Consider the following 19,924-nt stretch of genomic DNA (forward strand, 5'->3'; position numbering starts at 1 on the left):
ACAGACCTTGAACAAGCTCAGCCCCCATTGGGCCATTCAGAGTGATTTCCCCACGATCACCTTTGTACTACTGCAAACCTTAAAGGTAAAGGGACCCCTGACCGTTAGGTCCAGTCATGACTGACTCTGGGGTTGCGGCGCTCATCTCGCTTTACTGGCCGAGGGAGCCGGTGTACAGCTTCCGGGTCACGTGGCCAGCATGACTAAACCGCTTCTGGCAAACCAGAGCAGTGCACAGAAACGCCGTTTACCTTCCCGCCGGAGTAGTACCTATTTATCTACTTGCACTTTGATGTGCTTTCGAACTGCTAGGTGGGAAGGAGCTGGGACTGAGCAATGGGAGCTCACCCCGTCGCGGGGATTCGAACCGCCGACCTTCTGATCGGCAAGTCCTAGGCTCTGTGGTTTAACCCACAGAGCCACCTGCGTGCAAACCTCAGGGTCTCCCTAAGCCTCCCTGTTCTGCTGGAGGTGGTAAACTATGTCATTCTCCCCCTGAAGACTGGAATTCATTTATCTTAAGGGGTTCCTCATATATGTCCACTGTTTGAGAAAGTTCTTCTGATGTGTTATGTGAGAATAAAAATGGTCCTCACTCCAGCATCATCTGCATCAAAAGCAGGTAAGGCAAGTAATCCAGTCTGTGCACAAACCGGATGACAATCTAGATCTCTTGGAAATAAAAATAAGAACTTTAGTAGGAGACAGAGATGGCATTTGCCCTCAGGGGGTGGTAGATGCTGCCTTCCATGTCCCACCCTCCTGCTGCAGGAACCTTCATGGTAGAGGTCCTGGCAGATGAGCAGTGGCACCTTTCTGGGCTTTTGAGTCTAGGTATAAAAAGGGGGTGCTAAATATTGCCTTGTACTGCATTTTACTTATATTGCAGGGGGTTGGACTACATGACCCTTGGGGTCCCCTCCAGCTCTACCATTCTATAATTCTATTGAGTCAGACCACTGGGCACCTTCTAGCTCAGCATGATCTTCAATGACAAGAACCAGCTGTTTGGCGCTTCAGACAGAAGTCTTTCCCAAGCCTACCTGGAAATTTCATGGGTTAAACTTGGGACCTTTTACATGGAAAGCAGGTGTTCTATCACGGAGCAAGTTTTATTTCCCAGTTGACAATGTCCCAGAATAATACCTTCAGCTCTGGGGGCAACTTTTGAGTGTCATCAGTTGATCTAACGGTAAGCTTTACGCTCAGTTAACTTTCTTCTGCTATATTTTAAATGAATTGTTGAATTGCTAGTGTTGCAGTGGCAATACTAAGAATTACTATTATACTGTACTCTTGAGTTTAGACAGTTTCTTTTCTGCAAATGCAATTTAGCCACAAATGCATCTGTGGAAACCATGGTATATACTGTAGATAAGCTGGTGGGGGCAGGGTTGGGAGATTATGGGAGACATATCAAATCCTGCTGGGTGAAGCCAGAGCCACTCACCTGTTGATGAGGTCGAGGCACCTTCCGCCATTGAGACACGGGTGGCTCTGGCACTCATTGACGTCCACCTCACACTGTGCTCCCTCATACCCAGGTGTACACGAGCAGGTGAAGAACCCAACGTGGTCACTGCAGGTGCCGCCGTTCCAGCAAGGGCCCGACTCACATTCATCAACCTCCACTTCACAGTTCACACCTTGGTTGGAAGAGCAGAAGAATGGTGAATTGACAGGAATATTTACATGCCTCACATTCAAATTTTTCAGTGCTTTGGAACTTTTACTTCCTTGTTCACTTTACAGGAGAACAGAAGCCCAACAAGTCTGAAGGGACATAGGAAGCTACCTTTATGCTGGGTGAGACTACTGCCTCATCTAGATCAGTATTGTTTACTCTGACTGGCAGTGACTCTCTGCAGAGTCTCAGGCAGAAGTCCTTTCCCACCCCACCCCACAGGAGAGGCCAGGGTTCGAATCTGGCGGCAGGTGCTGTGCCACTTGTCAGGGAACTGCCATCAGCTCAGAGGCGAGAGATGGAAGGGCAGTTGTGTTATAGGGAGCCTCCGAAAATCTTGCGAAGCAATTCCTCTTCCGGGGAGGAGGAAAGCCCCACCTCCAGTGGAGAAGAGGTGCAGGGACCAGGGGATGCTAGGGGGAGCCTCAACACCGAGCCTGAGCAAACCAGAGAGGCGGGAAGTATGCCCCTGCCAGCGCCCATTCTGCGCAGTAGTCTTCGGCGCAGGGAGGGGCAGAAAAGGCTGGGGGTGAGGCGACTTTTATGCTGGGGGAGGTACAAAGACCGACCACTCCCAGATTCTGCTAGTGACTGAGCCAGACATGAACTTACAACGCTCTTCACTGTAAATAGTTTGCACCAAGAATAAAGCCTGGAAAAGACAGGTCGGAGTCTTGCCTGTTTACTCTCGAGCAACCACACCAGCATCTGACACCACTGAACTAGGACCCTTCCTCCAGAGCAAAGTTCTAATGCCCCTTCACTGGCCAAGCCAGCTCAGCACTGTGCCATTACCTCCAATTTCAAAGGTGAGAAACTGAGCCTAAGAGAGGATTTGACCTGCTCAAGTTGTTGCAGGGGTGGAATTCAGGGAGCCACACCTACATGTTATGTGTGGGTGGTGCCTCCAGTCTGAGTGCACTGGAAACCCCAGCATGGACCTCTCTGCTGCCAGGAGGGGTGTCCATCCAGAAGCGAGGGTGCCCCCCATAAACTCCAAATGAGATGGGAGTTGTGTAGGAGTTAAGTGGGTGCTATGGGGCCTGATTGGGCTCCTGTAGTTTTCTCCTAGTTGTAGCTGCTGAGTGGAACTTTCCCCCCAGTCTAGTGATGTTGCAATAAAGCGAGGTTTTGTTTCAAGGCCTGACTATTTCCCCTCTGAACCCCCAACTCAATAATGAGGTAAGATGCACCCTGGCCAAACTTTAAGATGGCCTTGAAAACACACTAAGGGCTTGTCCACACTTCCGCATGTTGTCTAGGAAGCATGTGTCTCAGCAGTGTTCTGCTTGTCCTGTCCTTTGTAGGCTCCACCCTTGCCTCTCTGCTTTCCCCCGGAAAACCTTCTTTTTAGCACTGAATCAGAGCAAACATCAATGTGGAGAAAACTTGATTGATATTTGTTGTGATTCAGAGGTAAACACTGGGTTTTCCCATGGCAAAGCGGCAGGACAAGTGGAATTCTGGATGAGCCCTAAGTCTTGGCTGTTTTATGGAAATGTTTTAATTGGTCTGCAGAGACTCTGGTGCAACATCTGTTTGCTTATGTTGTGGTTTTATGTGGGTTCTAAGCCGACTCTTTTCATATGCTGGCTATTTTTAAGTTTATTGCGTTTTTAAACAGTGAGTTCTTTTGGAATTGCTCACTGAATATTGTTTAGTATTTATGTTTGCCACTTTGCAATATGCCACATTTTACTGAGAAAGCAGAATAGAAATCTTATAAATCAATGCATTTCGTTACTATTTCTTTAAAAATAGTGCTTTTGTCTAAGCGGTCATTAAGAATATTAAAGCAGTGTATGAAAGACAAAACTGCCCAATGCATTATGTGTGAATGTGTGTGATTGAGTGTCTGTGTTTAATTGCTTCTTCATTGTTGCTTTTCTTTTTACATTTTTAGCTGCTTCTATTTTATCTGTAAGATGCCTTGAGTCCCAATCTTGGGAAAAAGGCAGGAAATAACGACGATGATGATGATAACGATGATGATGATGATTATACAATAACATACACCAACACAGTTTCTAATCTCCACCATGACTGAACAAGTGTTGCAACCAATACTGGGAATCAGGTGGGTGATTCAGGTGGGTAAATAGGCCCCTGTTCTTTCCAGAAACACTTCCTGAGGTTTTTGGTTACCCATTGCAAGGCAGCAACCATTTAGATGCTTCTGCAGACCTAGTGAGCCTAAGCAGTGGGTCGCTAAGGAGCTGCACAGAAACAGCTATTTGCAGGCTTGGGGGAAGGCTCACAAAATATTAGAGGGGTTCTGATGTAGGCTGCCCTGTCTCTGGCATCATGAGCTGCTGTGGTTTAGCATCAGGCCTGAGCATACATCTCTGTGCTGGCACCTGCCAGTCCACCTAATCCTAGTTTCTGGCAGAGTTCTGCTTCACAGCAGTCGTGGCTACGCTTAATCCACAAGGAATGTGCAGGCCCCCTAATCTGGTGGATCAAGAGCTGTCGAACATTCAGCAAACTTCGTTGCATCCCATCTTGCCAAAGAAGGCTCAGCGCATGCCGGCCAAATGTCCGTGGCCACAACCCGATGTTTGTTGTGGGGGCATGCGAAGTGTGACTGGGTGGCATATGGACGTCAGACAAGGCTATGGCCAGGTGTCAACACACAGCATGCTTCAGTCACCAGGGAGGAGGTGGCCCTACAAAAGGACACCTTCTCTTGCCATTGCCAGATCACGCTACGTTTCAGCCAAATTTAAGCTTGTGGGTCTGAATATTTTTGGACACATTTGTTTCAAAATGCTGTTTGCCTCCCATCCAAGCAGCAATTGCCTTGTTTGAGAAGTCAGATATGCAAATATTTTTAATCATCATGTTGCAAGTCTAACTACACAATGCTCAGAGAGCAGCATCAAGGGAACTATGCCCTCTCCTCCCCGCAAGTCCCAGGCTTTGGATGACCCCCCCCACCCCCCTCTCACATTCACACACACTTTCCTATGACAGATGCAAAGTTTGGCCACAGAATCAAGAGAGTTGAATAAATCCAGTGCTGGATAATCCCTAACAAATGTCCGTCCAGACTCAGCCTGAAACCCCCTGTCCCATGTAAATTGGTTCCACTTGTTCCTCCTAATAGTCACGCACAATCAACTCTCCTCTAGCTAAAGTTCCACCACTGACCTGCCTTCTGGGGCCCTGCCACAAGTCCTTGCCTTCGTCTTTGCCAAGGCCATTCAGGTATTTGAAACATAGTGATAACATCCGCTTTAAAAATAGCTCAGTGCCCGCCTGCTGCACCAAGCTTGGACAACAAAAGGGCATTGAGAACCATTCTTGCCCAATGCTTCCTGCCCCCCCCCCTGCAGGCTTGACGAAATGTACAGCCCAGCATCTTTGGATCGAAGGCCAGTTTCCCCAGCTTGGTGCCCTCCAGGTGCTTTGGACTACATTGGCTCCCAGTACGTTTCCAAGCACAATTCAAAGTGTTGGTGCTGACCTTTAAAGCCCTAAACGGCTTCGGTCCAGTATACCTGAAGGAGCATCTCCACCCCCATTGTTCTGCCCGGACACTGAAGTCCAGCTCCAAGGGACTTCTGGCGGTTCCCTCCCTGCAAGAAGTGAGGTTACAGGGAACCAGGCAGAGGGCCTTCTCGGTAGTGGCGCTCACCCTGTGGAACGCCCTCCCATCAGATGTCAAGGAAATAAACAACTTTTAGAAGACATCTGAAGGCAGCCCTGTTTAGGGAAGTTTTTAACGTGTGACATTTTAATGTATTTTTAATCTTTGTTAGAAGCCACCCAGAGTGGCTGGGGAGACCCAGCCAGATGGGTGGGGTACAAATAATTTATTATTATTATTATTATTATTATTATTATTATTATTATTATTATTATTATTATTATTATTATTATTATTATTATTATAGCTCACATCAGCTCCAGCCAGAAGGGCTGTACTTTTGCCAGCCCCAAACTAATATAGCCAATCTGGCAAAGGGGCACCAGGTTGGTGAAAACTTTGTTGCTTCTTTTTTGTGGGCTGCCTTTTTCGTCTTTCTTTCTGTCTGTCTGTCTGTCTGTCTGTCTGTCTGTCTGTTGCATTAATACCCCACCTTTTTCTCCAAAGGAGTTCAAGGTGGGGTACATGGTTGTCCCTCTCCTCATCTAATCCCTACAACAACCCTGTGATTTAGGTTATACTGTGATATCTTTTTTGAAAAGATATCTATCTATACAGTGGTGCACTGCAAGACGAATGCCTCGCAAGACAAAAAACTCGCTAGACGAAAGGGTTTTGCGGTTTTTGAGCTGCTTCGCAAGACGAATTTCCCTATGGGCTTGCTTCGCAAGACGAAAACGTCTTGCGTTTTTTGCAAGTTTGTTTCCTTTTTCTTAACACTGTTAATACAGTTGCGACTTGACTTCGAGGAGCAACTCATAGAACGTGGTGTGGTAGCCTTTTTTGAGGTTTTTGGTGATTTTTGAAGCTTTTCCAAAACTTTTCCGACACCGTGCTTCGCAAGACGAAAAATTCGCTAGACGAAAAAACTCGCGGAACGAATTAATTTCGTCTTGCGAGGCACCACTGTATTCTGCAAATTAGATGATATAGATGATAGATAGATAGATAGATAGATAGATAGATGATAGATAGATAGATAGATAGATAGATAGATATAGATAGATAGATAGATAAGATGGATAGATGATAGATAGAGAAACTACAAATACAGAAATATTTGAATGCTTCTTGGATTGTCTTTGGTTCTTCCTCCCGTACCTGCCACCCTCTCCTGCCACACCCTCTGAGAACCCCCTGCTCTAACCACTACACCACACTGTCTTTGATTCTGATGATCCAAAGTGGCTGAGGGGTGGGCAGGTGTCCTTTGTTTTTTAAAGCATTTGCCACGTTTGCTTCTGTACCTTCCAGGCATCCTTACCCATTTTTGTTCTCAAACCCCTACTTACTCATCCTGAGTCGCTGTGGGAGGGTGCAGAGAAAGAAAAGGTGGAAACCAGGAATCTACTTAAAGGGAGTGAAATCAAGATGGATGGAATTTCATTCTCTTCTCTTCCCCCCCCCCCCCGCTCAATTTTCTCAGATTCCTCTCTTCTCGTCGTTCTCCTTGAGTAGAGCAGACTTTTCACTGCCAAGAAAGTGCTTGCCTCCCACACCACTGGGGGCAGGGTGTGTGTGACTGAGAACCAGCAGAAGTGCAATCTGGTGCGGCTGCAGCCCCCCCCCCCCGCCTACCCACCCTGTCCCATCCCACTATCTTCAGCAAGTCACCCTGACATTCCTTCACAGCAATGTAACTCCTGTAACAGCCCCTGCTGTTTATTCCGCAAGGAAGAGCAAGGTCAGTAAGAGCGCCTGCGTGCTGGCTGGTACCAGGTACAGGCGGGGGCACTCGTGACTGGATTCCACCCTGATAGCAGAGGTGGGGGTGCAGACACTGAGAAAAGACCCTTGTGGGAGCTGCTTCAGCACAAAGCTGGCAAGTGGGGAGTGAATCAGGGCCCATGGAGATGGTTTGGCGTCACAGAACAATCTGAGCTGTAGAAAGGAATTCAAGAGCCCCTGGAACTGCCCATCCTTAAGATATTGGCTGGCTTGAGTATTCACAACAGGGATGGGTGGCCAACTTGGGGGCTTCCGGGTGCTGTGCGCTACAACTCCCATCAGCTCCAGCAGACAGCATGGGATGATGGGAATTGTAGTCCAGCAACGACATCTACTCTCCAGGAGTCACCACATTGGCTACCTGGGACCGAAGACATTTCTGATCACAGATGTCCCCTATGACAAGCCATCCTGCTCTCTGCTCCATCATCCCAGGACCACCATCCATGTATAACTAAGTTGCTGCTGTTAATTACCCACCCTTCACCCAAAGGTCCCATGGTGAGTTAAATAAGTTAAGTAGATAGACAGGAATATGTTCTCCCTTGTGATCCTGTGGGAAGATGCTGGTGACACATGAAGTGCCCTTAGTGCGCTGGGGGAACCTCAGGAATAGGGGAGTGAATGTGGCCCTCCAAGCTTCCCTGCCTGGCCTCTGGGACCCTCCCAAGGCCATAAGCCTCACTGGCCATGCCCCACTGCCTCTTTGAGTTGCATCCTCCTGCGCAAAGGTAAAATGCGCTACTGTTGACCCACCCACTTTTGCATTTGGCATGTGCCCCTTCCCCTGCAGTTGCCCCAAAGGAATACAGCCCCCAACCTGGAAAGCATGAGCTGTAAGTAGTACCTGTGTAGCCAGGTAGGCACTGGCAAGCATAGTGGTCCATCAGGTTGAGGCAGGTGCTGTTGTGTTGGCAAGGCCGGGAGGCACACTCGTTGATGTCTATTTCGCAGCGGTAGCCCTGGAAGCCAGGCACACAGAAACAACTGTACTCGTTAGCCCTGTCCAGGCAGATGGCCCCATTCTGGCACGGGCTAGAGGCACACTCGCCCACATCCTCCTCACAGTGGGCACCGCTGTGGCCAGGTTGGCACCGGCAGCTGTACTCCCCAGCACTCTCCACGCAGGTGCCGTTGTTGCGGCAGGGCTGGCTGGAGCAAAGGGAAGGCCCAGGCTGGCAGCTGCCCCCGCTCGGGCACTGGCAGCCATACCCACCAGGCAGCTCCACACACTGCAAGTGAGGCTGCAGGCAAGGGCTGCTCTTGCACACCTCGCCTTCGCTGCTGCAGGAGAGACCTGCCAAGCCGGGCTGACAATGGCAGGTGTAGTTCAGGTGTCCAGGAGTCCCGCGGCAGGTCCACTCAGGTAGGCAGGGGTGCCCGGCACACACGTCGTAGAGGTACTCGCAGTCTTTTCCCATATAGGCTGAGAGGTTCTGGGGACAGAGGCACCTGTAGCCATCTTCCAAGTCTTTACAAGTGCCTCCATTCTTGCATGGAGATGAGGAGCAGATGCTGACCAGCTCAGAGGAGACAAGCCCTGGAGACGGGGAGGGGAGGCAAAGGCAACTGTGAGGCAGCTGGACAGCAGGTGTTGGCGCAGTGTGCAAATGTGCTGCAAATCCTGGTGGGGAGCATTTTCTAGGGAAGGGCTGGGGCAGCGAGAGCTTGGTCCCTTGCTGTCTCCAGTAGCATTTGGGCAAATGCCTACATTGCAATTATTGGCAGCGCTGGTAGCAGTGGCTTGTGGGGGAAGAGGCGAGTGAGGTCAAAGATGTGGAGAAGACAAGAGAAAAGGGTCAAAGGGTCAAAACCAAAATGGCAAATTCCAGGAGGATTCCTGTATGCGATGACTTGTATTTTTGAGAGAGGTATAAACCTTTTGCTACACATGCCACTTGTAGAGACAAGGGTGTGATTCTGACCTTTGTGTGGCATAGAGGTGAGAGTGTTTCACTAGTACTTGGGAGACCCAGGTTCAAATCCCTACTCACTGGGTGACCTTGGGCCCGTCATGCTCTCTCAACCTAACTTACCTCACAGGGTTGTTGCCAGGGCAAAACAGGGAGGAGGCAGAAATGGGTATGCTAACTTGAGCTGCTTTTGTACAGTTCTGATTACCTCGCCTGAATAAGGATATTGTTGAGTTGGAGAAGCTTCAGAAAAGGGCAACCAAAATGGTCAAAAGAATGGAGCAGCCCTCCTACGAAGGAAGGTTGCATCGTTTGGGACTTTTTAGTTTGGAAAAATGGTAAGAGATGACAAGATAGAAATTTATAAAAGTATGCATTGCATGGAGGGAGGATAAGGAAAAGTTTATCTCCCATTCTCCTAACACTAGAACATGTGGACATCCAATGAAGTTGAATGTTGGATGATTCAGGACAGATAAAAAAAGTCCTTCTTCACACAGCAGTTAAACTGTGGAACTCTCTCCCACAGGAGGAACGATGGCCACAAATTTGGATGGCTTTAAATGAGGATTAAACTAATTCATGGAGGAGAGGGCTAGCTTCCAGGTTGGATTTGTGGGTGGGTGGTATAGTAAGCAGATCCTTAATGATTTTTTTTTATTTAATAAACTTATATAACACTTTTTAAGCATTCCCTACCATCACCAAAGTGGTTTTCCAGCCGCATGTCTTATACATCCAACAAAACCAGGAAAGCAAAACCATAAATATACGACACAAAAATCTCAAAACAATTTTTTTGAAAACATTACTAAAAGCAAAGAGTGACAACCCTAATCCAGCAAAATGTAAAAGGATCACCACCAGGCAAAAAGTGGGGGAGGCGGTGGGATGCTAGTGTCTTTCACTGGAGAGGATGTTCGTGAACATTTTAAACTGTCTTCGTTCATTGTTGGGGGCTTTGCAAACCCTCACTGCCCCTTCTCTTGAGAGGAGGAGCTGAAGGGCTCCCTTTGTCTGCCCTGCTGACACTTCTACGTCACCCCAAAGATGGTCTACATAGTCAACTGTGTGGCAAGTGTGCCACCCTCCTGGTTGCCTGTGCATATGCTTAGCCTTTCATGCACGCGCGCAACCCCCCCCCCATTCCTGCCTGTTTTCAAGCCACATTCCTCCATGAGCTACCTTTCACCCCGGGGGTGGGGGTGGGGTTTCCAGGATGCAGGCTTCCGTTCCATCCCTCCGCCCCCGCCAGCCCAGCTCCATGTGACGCTGGGGAATGTGCTGCGCTCCACACAGCCCAGCGCACCCTTTTCATCAGCCCTTTTATTCTTGAATTCCCGCTCAGGCAGAAAAAACAGGAATGACGGAACATGCCTGGAATCCGCTGTGGCAATTAAGAGTGGGAAGCGCAGGCAAGCCTCTCTTAATGAGCAGCCAGGAAGCGCTTCGAACAGGCCTGCCCCCAAAAGGCACTGGCTGCTGCTGCCACGGCAGACATAGCTGGATGGGGTGCGCCTGCAAAGGACCCCCCAGCTACAGGTGGGCAAGCAGGTGCTGAGCTACACCTCCTGCTGGGTGAAGGCTGGAGCCAGAAAGGCCTGTAGTGGCATTACCTGGATGCAGGTGGCCACGGGCACCTGACAGAAGGCGGCTCTCTGTTTGAAGGACTGCCCACTCCAAGCCCAGTTTGAAGACCTAGAGCCCTAGAGATCAGGGCCAGCTCACCCATGAGGAAAGGTGAAGCAACCGCCTCAGGCAGCAGGTGCACAAGGGCAGCAGATCCTGATGTAGATCTTTATCCTCCCCCCCTTTTCCCTGATGTAGATTTTCACTCACCCCTTCCTCCCTGGTGTGGAGGGGGACACCACTTTATGGTTTGCTCAGGTGCCAAACTGTCTTGAGTCAGGCCTGCCTGCAGCTGCCCATCAATGGTGAGCCTCAGCAGACTGAACAGGCCCACAGCTTGCCTGGTCACAGTCCTCCCCACTAGGGCGAGATGTATTGCATTTCTGTCAAAATCACGTTGTTCTTTCTAAAACTGCATGGGCTAATCTGCCTTTCCGATGCTACATTTTCTCTCTTTGGCGATGCATAACTGCTCCTCCAGCAACCAGGATGGTTCAGGAAGGGAGAGGCAGTGGGACTAGCCAGCAAATCAAAGTCTGGTACCAGTCAGAGCACAGATTCACCTTCCTAAAGCAGAGGGGTGCTTCTCTCCTCCCCCCGGGGCAGTCCAAGGGGGGACGGGGGACCGTCCACCCTTCCAAAGGGGTGTGGTGAAAAAATGCCGACCCCAATCGGCGGCACCCCCTGAGGTGCGCCACACCCCACATGGGCGGTACGCCACGCCCTCGGGCCACGCGCCACGCCCCTGGGATGACCGCTGCTCCAGGTACCAGAGCAGGTTGCTTCACCTCTGCCCCCCCCCCACTTCACATCTTCTTAGTTGCAAGCCCTAATCCCAGATATCAGGTCTGATTGTGATTATTCATTGGGTAGGAAAAGTATGCTTTCCACAGCTTTAGGTGCTGCTGCTGCTGCTACGAACAGGTTCAATGCCTCTGCTAAAATTCACCCCTGCATTGTGCAAATGCTGAGAGAAACTGCACTATTTGTTCACACATTCTGGTGCTGTTAAAGAGGTTGCAGGCTGAGTCCTGGACTGGATCTTGTTTTGTTTCGCTCTGGCCAGAACAGGGTACAAGATGTACTGTTTAAGGTCTGGGCAGTGTGACTCAAGGCAGACCCCTACAAGCAATAACCCTGCAGAAACCATGCAGGGAGCAGAACCACAACCATCACCAAAGATCACATCCAGGGCCTGTGAGAAGACCTTCTTCATTTGTCTCTACATTAGGCACACAGCACCCTGCAAATCCAAAGTCAGTTGCACAGCCATGTACATACACGCCTCTCTCTTGGGAAGCAGCACTGAGGACTGTCAGGGACCATGGGAAATACATAAACAAAACACAATGAATAAAGTCACATCATAAATGCCCTGCTTTGTTCTTGAAATGAGACGTTTGCATCCGAGAACTCACCCTTTTCCATAAACTCTGCTTTCAGCCTTTGAAGTGGTCTGGCCTATGGGCTCAGGCTGTTATTTTATTAATGAGTGCCATGAATACGTACCATGCATAATTGGCACAATGCCACAATTAGCCGCTGCTCCTTAAACGGCTCAGAGATGGGAAGTCTGCTGCATTAGGGATGTGATGTGTGGCCACCTTCTGCTGCATCAATCTGCACAGGATTTGTTTCTGCTGGTCCCTCTCAGAAATTGAACGGGTGGCAGCAGGAAAGGAGCCTACTTCTCTATGACCTACAGGGACTGGCAGCAGCGCTCCAGGGTTTCAGGAAGTGGTCCTACTGGGGGAGGCTGAGGGTGGAACCTGGGACCTTTCGCAAAGCGAATGATGCTCTTCTGCCACTGAAAGGTGTGTGTCAGGTTATTTTTTTCACACATCAGATGGGGAATGAGACCAAATTATCAATACTGTAGATGAGTGATCAACTCCAGCGTCTGGTTTAAAATATGTGATAAATTTGGAAAGAGCTTTTAATTCTGTTCTCCTGTAGAATTTTAATTGTGCAATTGTATTTTACTGTAATTCTCAATTGGGAAACTCCCTGGGATATATTATAAAGGCAAACACATAAAATATTTTTTAAAATGTGTTGGGACTGCAGGAATGTCTGGTTTTCTTTAAATTATTGTTATTTGTTTGATTTTGTTTCCCCTGTCTCTTCCTCCCAAGGAATCCAGGAACACTATACAACATCTAAGTTGACAAAAATAATAATTAAAACATCGCCACATTTTATAACAACTGAAAAGATATATCAGTCTATAATGCCCAATGTCTAGCTGCTGAAAAGCGACGACTGCCTTGCACAGATGCTGCAATCATTGGTCTACAAGGAACGCCAACACCTTGACCTCTTGCTCTATGTTTTTATGAGAAAACAGCACTGGAGGATCCCACTACCTTCTGCCAGAGCGAATGCCATGCACATTTGAGAAGGGAGAATGGATTAGGATAAACTTCAAAGCCAGCCACAGTTAAAGAGCATAAGCGGAACACTTCTCTCCCACCCCTCCTTTTCCCACCTGGGGGGCGAGTCTGGACATCACATTTACAGAGGTCTTGCTAAGTAAATTGCTTTGACATGGGATTCTGTGTAAGATGTGATAATTTCCCCCTTTAATGTTAACACAAACTTTCAGTCTGATGCTGACTGAATCTCAGAGTTTCCCATGAAGAGGGACTGATTGATTGCTAAACCACTCTGAAAATTGTAGCTCTGAGAGGGAGTGCAAGCAACTCCTAACTACAGTTCCCATAATTCTTTGGGGGGAGCCATATGACTGTTTAGAGTGTTGTCCTGTATGGTGTGAAATTGGCCGCAGCTGCCTTGAAAGAGCTTAGCCTGCAGAAGAGAAGATTAAAGGGATGCGTGGCAGAGAGGAGATGAAGAGGGTTCATTTTTTGTTGCTCTGGGGGGGCAGTGTGAGAGTAAATGGGCAGAAGCTGCAAAGGAGCTTTTTGGCTAGACAGGAGGAGACCCTTCAGAAGCTCAACGGACTCTGTTAAGGATGCTCTCAGTGCACTGAGCCGGGAAGCAGAAGAGGGGGTCAGACAAGGTTATGCATGGATGGGGGGGGGGGAATTCTCACCTCCTAATGCATATCTATCTGATTTACATTTCCCAAAACAATATGCAACATAAAACACAGGTATTCCTAGAAATTTTGCATTTCTCTGAATGTTGTGGTGCAGTTCTCCATCCAGAAAAATGTTACAGCTAAGTGTGCATAAAACATGTGTAATATTTCTGAGACTAACATACAGAAAGGCATTATCGGAAACTGCTGGCAACAATATGTTTGTTAGGAAAATTGCATGCAGAAATGTGTACATTCAAAGGCAGGTAACACTTAAACGCTGACAAATTTTGGGGAGAACTTTAAAGAAACATTTATAAACTGATCTGGAAATGTGGTAAACTGAATGTGGAAATGTGGGGAAATGAGGAACTGAAAGAAACCTAAACTGACAGATTCAAACCATGGACAAGAAGACCTTTGAGATCCTTTCTATGCTTCTACGAGACCATTTTGCGAGGCAACAGACTCAAGGGGGATGTGTACTGTTTTGATTTATTTTTCAGTCCTTCTCAGGGCACAAAGAAAAAAAGTTCAAAACAATAGTTATAATTAAGGGAAGCACTACATGAGGACTAAAATTAATGAGAAAAAAATCAGAGCAAAAAGCAGCAGAAGTCCACAGACAAATGTCATAGGACAGCATCAAAAAAGTCATGCTGAAAAAATAAGGCACTGGGGCTAAACTGGATGGTATTTAAATATGTAATTAATTTAACAAGTGTTTTTCTGCTTTCCTTTAAAATATAAACAGCCATGTGGGGTGATCAAGATTGAGATTGCAGTTTAAAGGAAGTGGAATGGGGTGGGGTGTTTGTGTGTGTGTGTGTGTGTGTGTGTGTGTGTGTGAGAGAGAGAGAGAGAGAGAGAGAGAGAGAGAGAGAGAGCTTCTCTTCCCTGTGCTGAGGTCATGATGAACATCAACTATTCATTTGAAGTTGCAATGGATATCACCAAGCCTCTGTTTGCCTTGGGAGTTAAGCTGCTAATGGCTATCATTTTCTTGTACCATGAAATCTGCCTCCCCATCCCACACCCAGCCTGCCTGCTGTAGTAGGTGCTTGGCTAAAGCTGGGGATCCACCAGAGAGATGTTCATATATATGTGTGTGTGTGTATGTGCGTTTGTGCGTTTGGAATTGGGGACAAGATACTGTCGCATGCAGGAGTTTATTGAGAGGGAGGGGGAGTCAGGTGGACAGAAAGACAACCAGTTAGATTGCATCCACTACTGGTGGATGTCAGTTTGATTTCCCTCCAAATGCCCTTTATACCCAAGACAAGCTATGTTCATGATTAAGAATCTGGGGGGAAACTAAATTCTCCCAAGCACCCTCCTCTGAGGTCACAGGGCTCTGCAGTGGCTCCGACCCCCCGTGTCCAACTGGTACCTTAAATGTCACTCTAACATTAGCCATGCACACCATACTTGCTCCTTCATACTCTACCAGACAGCTCTGCTGATAAGCCCCCTCCTTGATGACCCAACCCCCCACTTAAAATTCCAGCGGGGAAGCTGCAAGTATTGGGGTTATCAGTTTCTGCATCTTCTGCTGAGGCCAGAATGGCAAAGGTTTCTATCACACTTGGAAAGAGGACCAAGCAAAGAAAGGAAGGCTATAAAGGAAGGCTGCGTGATTTGCCCAGGTCTGCAACTAGCTCAGTGACTCTCAGTTTGTCAACCTCATCCTTTCACTCTGATCAGAAATGATCTCCACTGCAACCACACAATCACAGAACCATAGAAATGCAGAGCTGGAAAGGCTACCCTGTGGGTCATATAGTTCAACCCTCTGCAGTGCAGGAACAAAACTAAATCATAGATGACAGTTGACTATCCAGCCTCTGCTTAAAATGAGGCTGCATTTTAATGTTGTATTTTAATCTTGTTTTTGTTTTAAGTTGTATTTCAATCAATTGTTTTAAACCAGTGTTAGCCGCCCTGAACCTGGTCTTGGCTGGGGAGGGCGGGGTATAAAATTTAATAATAATAATAATAATAATAATAATAATAATAATAATAATAATAATAATAATACAGTGGTACCTCGGGTTACATACGCCTCAGGTTACATATGCTTTATAGACTCCGCTAACCCAGAAATAGTGCTTCAGGTTAAGAACTTTGCTTCAGGATGAGAACAGAAATCATGCTCCGACGGCGCAGCGGCAGCAAGAAGGCCCCATTAGCTAAAGTGGTGCTTCAGGTTAAGAACAGCTTCAGGCTAAGAACAGACCTCCGGAAAGAATTAAGTACTTAACCCGAGGTACCACTGTAATAATAATAATAAGCTCCAAGGAAGGAGAGTCCACCCCCTCCTGAAGGAGTCTCTTCCACTGTCAAACAGCTCTTACTCTCAGAAAGTTCTTCCTGATGGTTAGTTGGAATCTCCTTCCTTGTAACAAGAATCCATTTGCTCGGATCCTGCCCTCCAGAGCAGGAGAAAACAACCAGGGACCTACTAAACAGGCTTCATCAGATACATCTCCATAGAGCCTCATTAATAATAATAATAAATAATAGAATTTTATTTATATCCCGTCCTCCCTAGCCAAAGCAGGGCTCAGAGAGGCTGACAACAGTAAAAATAGCACAGTTTACATAAAATCACAGTTAATTAATTAAAATACATTCTAAAATCAATTCAGAATAAAATTAGTGGCAACCATTGGGCTAGAGCAGTGTTTCCCAACCGGTGTTCCGCGGCACACTAGTGTGCCGCGAGATGTTGCCTGGAGGGAGGCGGGTGAGTCCAAAAAAGGTTGGGAAACACTGCTCTAACACACGCCAGCCGGGGTCTGCCTCCGCGTTGCATCAGCTTCCTCGCTCTCGGCGCTCTGCTTGCCAGCCTGGTGGCCTCTGCGGCTGCGTCTCTGGCTCTTTCGACTCATTCCTCCTCCGAGTGGGCTTGAAAGAGCGGCCGATGGATGAATCGGCCGGCGACCCTGAAGCCTTGTGCAAAGTAGAGGAGGCGGAGAAGCGACGGCAGGGAGCTTAGGCGCCGCATCCGGCTCATTGCGGGAAGTCAAGATGGCGGCGGGTAAGTGTGGGAAGCAGCTTTTTCCCTCCGCCGCCCCCCTCTCACCGGGAATAAAGGGGGCCCCGCTGGGGGTGACGTTGTAGAACGCAGAGTTCTTATTTTGGGAAGGTTTGAGGGGTCGGACTAAGCGGGTTGGGGGCTGGTCTGGGCTTCCGCTCCCTCCCCTCCCCACGGAGTGTACCTGCGGTGCAAGGAGGCGCTCTGAGCCGCTGCTCTGGGAAAGGAAGGAGGGCGAGGCGGCCTGGCCAAGTGCAGGGGAGACCCGTAGTGGGGAGCAGGGGGAGGAGGAGGCACCGAGGAATGGAGGCGGGGGAGACTCCCTCGCTTTGCAGAAACTGCAAAAAACGAGGCAGGAATTGGGTTTGTTTTTGTAGCTCAGGACGTGCTTCGCTTCTGGTGTGCCTAAGGCGGCCGCCCCAATTATCCCCTAGCCCGTCTTTCCAGGTGCTGCCCCCCCTCCACAAAGGGCCATAGAACTGTAGAGTTGGCAGGGGTCCCAAGGGTCATCTAGTCTTAAGTTTCTCTTTCAAAAAGGAAACGTGGGTTAAAGCGGCGGCGCCGCCCCCCACTCACTTTCCTGCTCTGGCTTCCCTAACAGTTTTCCGAGTTGCGTCACTGGATCCAGCCCCCTTTTCCACAGGTGACACGGGGCTGGAGGGAGGGAAAGAGGGCTTTACGTCGCGCGCAAAGGCAGCCTCCTAGAAGCGCTCTGGGCCGGCGCCGTTTCGCCGAAGGCGCCGGAGGACCCCCACCCTCAGCTCCTTCAGAAAGGACTGGAGCGGAATAGCCCTTTCTCTTCTTCCCCAACCCTTGTCGTTGGAGGAGTCCCTCAGTCCCTCGCTTTGCTGCCTCCTCCCCCCCCACCCCCAAAGCTTGGAGGTTCCCCGGCAAGGGGGAGGGGAAAAAATTGAAACTTACACTTTCGTGCGTCCCTCCCGGCGTGACGCTGCGCGCTGACGTCACGGGGCTGTAATGGTGGTGTGCCTCGAGATTTTTTTCATCAAACAAGTGTGCCTTTGCCCAAAAAAGGTTGGGAAACACTGGGCTAGAGTTCTTTGGGGATTACTGAAGGAGGGGGTCAGACTGTGCCTTGGCCAAAGGCCAGGTGGAACAGCTCTGTCAAGTCCCGCCACTCCACACAATTCCTCTTCCACCCCCAGGTGCAGCAGGGGTTGTGGGAGACAACAACACTATTTCACTGAGAAAAGTGAATACAAGCACATTTTTTGGTATTGCTGCTAGATAAAATTCAGGAATGCCAAGCTTCAAACGGAAACTCTTTCACCTAGCTCGACGCCAGATTTCTAAGAGGTTTGATTTTCAGTGTCAAAGATGCCACAGTGGTGGAAGAGAGCAAACAAGTTTCTCTGAAGGGAGCATCATGCTTTCATGCCTGTTCACAGCCATTGTTTCCCCAATGCTCTGCTGATGCAGCACTATTAAAAGAAATAAAACCTTAAATGGCTTATTTGCTGCACAGTCTCTCAGGGACCACATGGTAGGCATGATGACCTCAGAGCTCCAGGCAGCCATTCAGAAGCGCCTGTAGAATAGGGATGAGCAAATCTCTCAGTTTTAGTACTCCACATCTATTTGTGATTTAAAAAAACAATCACAAATGAAAATTCATCAGCATTTTAGTGCTACTTTCTCCTAATAGATACATAAAGGTAAAGGGACCCCTGACCATTAGGTCCAGTTGTGGCTGACTCTGGGGTTGCGGCGCTCATCTCGCTTTATTGGCCAAGGGAGCCGGCGTACAGCTTCCGGGTCATGTGGCCAGCATGAATAAGCCGCTTCTGGCGAACCAGAGCAGCACACAGAAACGCCGTTTACTTTCCTGCTGGAGCGGTACCTATTTATCTACTTGCACTTTGACGTGCTTTCGAACTGCTAGGTTGGCAGGAGCAGGGACCGAGCAACGGGAGCTCACCCCGTCGCGGGGATTCGAACCGCCGACCTTCTGATCGGCAAGTCCTAGGCTCTGTGGTTTAACCCAGCACCACCCGCTTCCAATACATATTTGTTTGTAATTTGGCCTAATATAATGCATTTTTGAATGTGATTTTATTTAGTTTATGTACTTTTAGGCACACATTACTCTAGCATATGGGTGTAGGTGTGTTTTACAACTTGGCTGGACATTGCAGTGTTTGGAGAAGTGTGAATTTTGAAGGGTAGCTGTGTTTCACCTTGTGTATTGTTTCAGAAAGCACAAATTAGATCAGGTTTCCCTATAAGAGTAAATTGAATCAAATTTCTCCCCTGTCTCTTCTATGGACTCCTCTAACTGCCCTCACTCTGATGGAACAGAAGGACCACCTTTGCCCACCCCAACATTTGCCTTTTGCCACGACCAGCCTCCTTTGGAGTAAGCTATGTGAGTCAGCAGTATGTAATCTAGCCTGGTGAGAGGACTTCTCCCGTCTGAACTGCATTTAAGACAGGATCTTTGGAGTACAGCAAGACCAGTACCAGAAACATTATTGCCAGTTAACACTTATTATACTTCTCTATGTACTTAAACCTAGATTCCTCCTTTCCTTTCCCTTTTTTTGTAATACTGAATTTATTCTGTGTTTGTTAAATTGTTGGTTTTTGTCATTTTTGAGTTTATTGAAATTTAGTGAATTTTGATGCTTTGTATGTTTGCTGCAAGCCACTGTGGGCACAGCTCATTGTGGAAAAGCAGCATACAAGTAAACCTAATTTATCAATACAGTCATACCTTGGGTTACAGACACTTCAGGTTGTGTTTTCTTGCGTTACAGACCCGCCGAAACCTGGAAGTACCGGAATGGGTTTATTGCAGGTTTTGGGGGTCGCGCATGCACAGAAGCGCTAAATCACACTTTACGCACTTTGCGCATGCGCAGAAGTGCTGAATCGCAGCCGCGCATGCGCAGACGTGCCGCTGCAGGTTGCGAACGCTGTGGGTTGCAAACGTACATCCCGCATGGATCACGTTCGCAACCCGAGCGTCCACTATATCTCATTTTTCTTGTCACTTCATAATGGGTCCAGCTCTGATGAATCCTGGTTCAAGCCAAGTCCTGGATCTGGGGTTCAAAACTCAGGGCTGACCCAATACTTTTTGCTACCTGAGGCAAATAACAAAATGGCATCTCCCCCACCCACCCACCTGCCTCCATTCCACATATAGAAGCCAACTCAACTGGCAACTCAATCTTACTTCAAAGCTGGAAATGTGACAGGCGAAAGGAAGACCTTCTTTGTA

The 19,924-nt window shown here is 48.3% G+C and overlaps 1 protein-coding gene across 1 annotated transcript in view; it reads right to left on the bottom strand.

Annotated features, from left to right (window-relative positions):
- CRB2 (crumbs cell polarity complex component 2) overlaps positions 1 to 19,924 on the bottom strand; it is a 63,726-nt gene that overhangs the window by 36,932 nt on the left and 6,870 nt on the right. The window contains exons 2-3 of the mRNA XM_081179637.1: positions 7,909 to 8,601; positions 1,451 to 1,646 (exon numbers count right to left, since the gene is read on the bottom strand). Of these exons, the coding sequence (XP_081035763.1) occupies positions 1,451 to 1,646; positions 7,909 to 8,601 (889 nt within the window). The remainder of the gene's footprint in view (positions 1 to 1,450; positions 1,647 to 7,908; positions 8,602 to 19,924) is intronic.

The sequence above is a fragment of the Podarcis bocagei genome (assembly GCF_964188305.1).
Source record: "Podarcis bocagei genome assembly, chromosome: Z".
NCBI lineage: Eukaryota > Metazoa > Chordata > Lepidosauria > Squamata > Lacertidae > Podarcis > Podarcis bocagei.